Source organism: Schistosoma mansoni, chromosome W (assembly GCF_000237925.1).
Source record: "Schistosoma mansoni strain Puerto Rico chromosome W, complete genome".
NCBI lineage: Eukaryota > Metazoa > Platyhelminthes > Trematoda > Strigeidida > Schistosomatidae > Schistosoma > Schistosoma mansoni.
In genome coordinates this window covers 40,512,837-40,519,036 of record NC_031502.1, presented here as the reverse complement: position 1 = coordinate 40,519,036, position 6,200 = coordinate 40,512,837, and the positions used below count along the sequence as shown (strand labels likewise).

The 6,200-nt window shown below is 30.7% G+C and overlaps 1 protein-coding gene across 1 annotated transcript in view; it reads left to right on the top strand.

Annotated features, from left to right (window-relative positions):
- The window catches only part of Smp_135380 (putative hunchback protein), a gene marked incomplete at both ends in the record, with an annotated part of 22,043 nt that overhangs the window by 11,749 nt on the left and 4,094 nt on the right, over window positions 1–6,200 (top strand). The window contains one exon of the mRNA XM_018789697.1: window positions 4,288–4,505. Within this exon, the coding sequence (XP_018655114.1) occupies window positions 4,288–4,505 (218 nt within the window). The remainder of the gene's footprint in view (window positions 1–4,287; window positions 4,506–6,200) is intronic.

Here is a 6,200-nt window from a genome sequence, read left to right as displayed (position 1 = left end):
GTTTTCCTTGGTGGTCTAGCTTCAATTGACTCATGCTTTCTTTTTTTTATTAAAACAATAATGATTATAATAAAATCCAATAAATGAGTTTACTCACAGATGCCTATAACCATAAAAACTAATGATAGTGTGATGAATGAGAACACAATTGAGAACAATCAACTGTATGTGAATATGAAACTACAGAATCTATTAGTAAAATCTGTGAACCATATAGTAAACACTTCATTTTAATCATTCAAAGATCCCTATCATTTTAAAAGACTAATATTTGAACGAAGAATATTCTTTTCGATAAATTCTCTTCAGCTTCTAAAATTATTTATTCAAATTAATAATCCGAAAAAATGATCAGGTTAAAGGCAAAGTACATCGTTTAAAGCATGTAAATTTAGGATTGTCAAACCAAATAGAATAAAATTGTTAATGTTGATATGATTCATATAGAAAGTTAACTTGAATCTGTATATATGTTAAAAGAAAATTTAAGATCTGTGATCAGAATAATTAAGGGTCAGATAGGGTCATTATATATTTAATTATTAACTTTCTAGGGTAACCGTTCTCCCTAAGAGTGCATCCAGCCATTCAGTTTACATCTGAAGAAGAGAGTGATGGTCCAATAGCCTCTTCGGACGTTCTCTTAACTGAGAGAGTGTATGGATCATTAAAAAGGAAAAACAGGAAAAATACCTGGACAGGGCAGTACACACATTTCCTTAGCTTTGTACCTCTACAGTACAAACGAAACTTGATCGAAACCCTTAGTTACCTAATATGCGCTATTTGTTTTGCGGATATAGTTGAAGATGAGCTAAACATCTTGCATAATACTCTTAGTGAGAACGGTTACTCCAGAAAGTTTATAATTAAATATATAATCACAAAGGTGGAAATAGGCGAAATACAAACGGTCAAGAAGAAATCCCTATTCATGCACCTACAATTCAGAGGGGATGTGGTTAGTGAAATATTAACTCAGAGATTACACAGGACAATACAAAAATCTTTCAATGCCGGTGAACTACGATTAGTGTTTTCTACGCGCCTAATGGTGACACCAAGGCTAAAAGATGAATTACCTAGAATGACCACTTCATTTTGTATTTGTTAGTTCGACTGCTCCTGTGGAGCAAGTTATATTGGTCGAAGTTCTAGGAATTTACATTTTCGTGCTCGCAAACACCTCCAAGGTTTGGTGAAGAAAGTGAACAGCTCGATATTGGTCCACTTAGTACAAAATGGTCACAGTGCCAATATAAGCCAATTCTTTTCAATTATTTATAGGGTCAATAAATCTTTGCCAAAGCTTGTCAGGCTTAAAGTCCGTCAAACGGCTGAAGCAGCAGCCAGACAGACTAAGAAACCTGAGCTATGTGTACAAAATAAATATCATCAACGAATTCTCCCCTGTCCAACCTCAAGGTCAAATACTCAATAGTGATCTTAACTATTGAATGATCTAATTTGACTACTGTACTTACGACCTTTTGTAGTTATATCTTTATTCACAAATCCTTGTATTCTTCTTATTATTATTGGTTAAACATCATTATTAATCTCCCCTATGCATGAATCATTCACTTCCCATTCATCCCTCCTTATTACTTCTTACTAACTCTTCACATAATTTAGTCTCCCATTAAACATTAGATCGAATTGTAATTGCACTATTATCTCTCTCACCCTATCTGACCCACATTTATTCTGTTCATGGATCTTAAATTTTCTTTTAACATATATACAGATTCAAGTTAACTTTCTATATGAATCATATCAACATTAACAATTTTATTCTATTTGGTTTGACAATCCTAAATTTACATGCTTTAAACGATGTACTTTGCCTTTAACCTGATCATTTTTTCGGATTATTAATTTGAATAAATAATTTTAGAAGCTGAAGAGAATTTATCGAAAAGAATATTCTTCGTCCAAATATTAGTCTCTTAAATACTTCATTTGCAAAATGCCAATCAATCGTTTCAGACTTCATTGTTCTTTCGTTTCCACACCTATCATTCTTTTTTCTCACTTTCGATTGATGATCCATACGACCAATATCTGTCGACATTTGTAGCACACACCACAGTAGTACTTGGCTCGTAAAGTTATAATAAATATAACTATCATTTGGCATTGTGATTTACAAGTTTTAAGTTTACTGTTACAACTAATACTGACATCTTAACATAATCATTAGCATTTAGTTTTTTTATTTGATAATTATCTTTTCCCTTATAAGATTATTATGTATTACTTTTAGCGCAAAATTCACACTTGACTTTTAGGTTTACTGCAGTTTTAAACTACATGAGAGTTAGTGGACTTTTAATGTTGAAATAGAAATTACAAGGCTTATTTCATTATACTAGCTATTATGTTAATATTATATACAAGCAAAAGTCTTTGTTTAAAATGGCTTAAATGTTCATGTAACATTGAAGATGAAATCATTGATCCTAAATCTTAAGTTTGTGAAATATCACTAGTTAATCTGTTACACAAATAGTAAAGAAAAATATTCCATGATACTTTTGGTATTGATATTTTCCAAAATTCAAAGAAAATCACTTTCATTCAAACCATGCAAATATATTGGATGATTAATTTAATAGAATTGTATAGAGTTAATACTAGGTATTAGATGATTTCAAATTGATATCATGAATAGATCAATATTAGACAACCGTTGAAAATATAAAAGTACTGGATGACTGTTTCGTCTTATTAAAAGATCCCTGAGCAGTGAACATCCACGATCCCACACGCAGGACTCGAATCCGGGACCTTTAGTCTCGTGTGCGAACAGTTAACCAGCAGATAGTTTTATTGATTTTACTTGATGGAGCTGAAAATATTTTAACAGGTTTAAATTTAAGATTATTTATTATTTACTAATTGTAACTCGAATATTTCATAAAAATATACAAAAATGATTTTAAAATATTCATTATCAATATGTTACAGCTTCTCTGATTCAAGTTGATTACGTAATCTAAACGTAAAAGAACATATTTTAACATAAATCAGATAAACAAACAAAAAAATATTGTTATTGTTTGTTTGTTTGAAAAAATGTTTATTTATACAACTGTATACCAGTAAGTTTATTATAAACACTTGTATGAATTGTTAGACATGACTTATCAGTTGATCAAATTTCCTAAAATGTTATAATAAACAAAACAGAATAAAAAGTTAAATGAACTTTTTTTTAAATGAGGTTACTCTTAAGGCAACCGAGTTTTGTTGTTATTACAATGAAAGGGAATGCTGGGTATTAAGATGTGAAGAAGTTTGATATATATGTTCATATGGAAGCAGTTCCTTACAATTTACTAACTAGGTACAGCACAAGTTATGAAGCATTTGTGCAATTATCCGGATTAGCGTAGAAATGTGGCACACATACACAGATAGAAAAATTGTGATGGACTTATCTTTAAGAAATAAAAATTACTATTGTCAATAGTTATACTAGAAACGTGGAAACTATCTATGGGCTTTCTGTTAAATCTTCATTGAATTTACTGATTGAATGTTTTTTTAGAATAGTTTAGAAACCGTAAAATGTAGTATCTTAATTTAAAGAGACACACGAAACACAACACAATATGAAGTAGCTGACCAAAAAGTTTCAAATCAAGTAATCATCATATGACTAAAAGGATGAAAGATTCTGTAAGACTCTGTCAATTCAAATTCCAATCACCCTATCAAAAAGGTCTATAATTTATTTTATCGTTCAGGCAGCTAGTTGAAGTACTTTACCATATGATATCAAGTTTTTTCAAATATATGAGCTTAGTTTACCAACGTTCTTCATCCAGTCAAATGACTTCCATGTACAAACGATTTGTATTTAACACCCACATAATTGGTATAATAAATAACATATACATGTAATCAAATATAAATTATACGTAATCAGTATATTCTGACACTTATCAGAACTTTACCAGCTGAACGACTGGTTGCAAAAGTACACTAAAAGAAAAGAAACTCTAAGAGTCATCCATAGCATAACAAAATTTCAAAGCTCTTTCACTAGAGCTACAATCATAATAGAACCAAATATCTACGAGATTTCTGTTATGTAGCAATAATTGCTTCGAAAAATTCAAGATTCAAGGGATCGGCTTTATAATATTTAATACTATCTCTCACCTCGTTTTAGTCAACCTACACTCATAATGAAATCATTCTTTTAATTAGTTAAATTATTAGTCATATTGTCAAGTGTCTGACGAATATTTTCGTTTCCTTTATCATTTTACATTTTAGGAAGTGACAGACAAGAATTTCAAGACCATTTGTTATCACATTATGATTATAAATGTTTAAAATGTGATTATACTTCACGTACAGAAGGTCGTTTAAAACGTCATATGAAAGATTTTCATTCCGATGTACCACCGGAAAATTTCTCTGGTAAAACAATTAGATCTATACGTTCAAAATTGCAACGATGCAAACAATGTGATTTTGTGACTGATACAAAGGTAAATTTTATATGAGATTTTGAGAATAAAATTATTCGTTATGTTTAATGGTTTATAACAGAAAATATTCTAAAGTCGCAATATCTCTAATAAGATTCCGTATTACATTACTGAAGATGATAATTTGAAGTTATTATAAATTAATTTTACCTAGAAGTATCCACATACTGATCCAAATTGATAATGTTTTATGAGTGGATGGAAGATTGTTAAATGTAAGGGATCATTCATCTATGAAACCATGAACAATTTGTTCTATCTTCAAATAGGTTATGTAGATTATGTTTATCTGATTAGTTTATAATTAATACAGAAAGGTTAAGGAACTACAGAACAAGTAAACTCGAGTCAACAAATGATTAATATATTTGATAATTTTAAATAATACAACGAGAAGATGAAGTTTACTATTCATCTAAACTTGACAAATTTTACTTAACGTTTAAGCCTAAAAACTGATATGTTATTGTATTCTTAAATTCTATCCCTGTTAATTTGTTTTACTCTGAAGTCCTATAATTGAAAAACTTCTTACCTTATGTTTTTTGACTATGGTCTCTTTTACTTATTTGATTATTAAAAATGACTTATATAGGGATGATAACCACATTTTGTTTAAATTCGTTTGATGTTCAGATCTATCTTCAGTTTTATAAACAAAGATGGATAGTGGCTAGCAGTGGAATCCACGACGCGTTTCGTCCTATTTGGGACTCGTCAGCTGGATGTGCCTGCATCGCAGAGTTGATGTTCACTATGGGACTCGAACCCAGTACTGTTCGCTTCAAACGCCATCGCTTTATCCACTCACCTACTGAGTTCTGATAGCCACTTGCTTGTGCAATGAGATGAAGTTTAAATTCACTTGGTATTGTTTGTTTGAATCTTCCCACATTATGCACATATGTCAATAAGAGACTGATCAATTGCAGTCCTAAACATCAATGGCAAGATTTAAACAAACAATATCAAGTGTATCTTCAGTTTCATTTTTTGTTTATTAATGTACACATTCATTGATTTATTTTAATTCACGGCATACATCAATCACTAAACAAAACAGATTAAACATTTTATTTTTATTTTTAACTTGTCATTAACAGTCTTCATTACTATTAATTTTATTGTAAAGGCGGTTACATATTGTGCAATACAATTAGTATCTCTTTTTCATTTCATAACACCGTTTCTAGTCTAACTTATTTGAAAGATTACACAACTAAACAAATTCTAACGAAATATAAGTTAGCCAACTATGCGAAACAACCAATTTATGTCATTACTCTCAAATAAAACCTGAAAAAGCTAAGAAGGTTACTAGAAAGGATAAGTGGAATGTAGCTAATTGTGAAATTCAGGATACGAGCTTCGTCCTATTCGGGACTCATCGTCTAAATGTGCCGGGATCCATGAATTGGGGACAGATTGTCTTTACCAAGGCGATCCTCACAGGATTCACATATGGCAACTATGACTACTAAACATGAACACAAAATACCAACAGAGAGATAATCCAAACAATTAAAATTTTCATCATACAGATCTTTGTTTTTTATTCGCAATCTAAATTTAACTATTCTCTATTTCAAAGTTGAAATCATGAGTCAATTGAAGCTAGACCACCATCGTGGATCAGTTGATGTTAGACATTAACACCGTTGGATGCCGGCTCAGTGGTCTGTCGGTTAAGGGCTC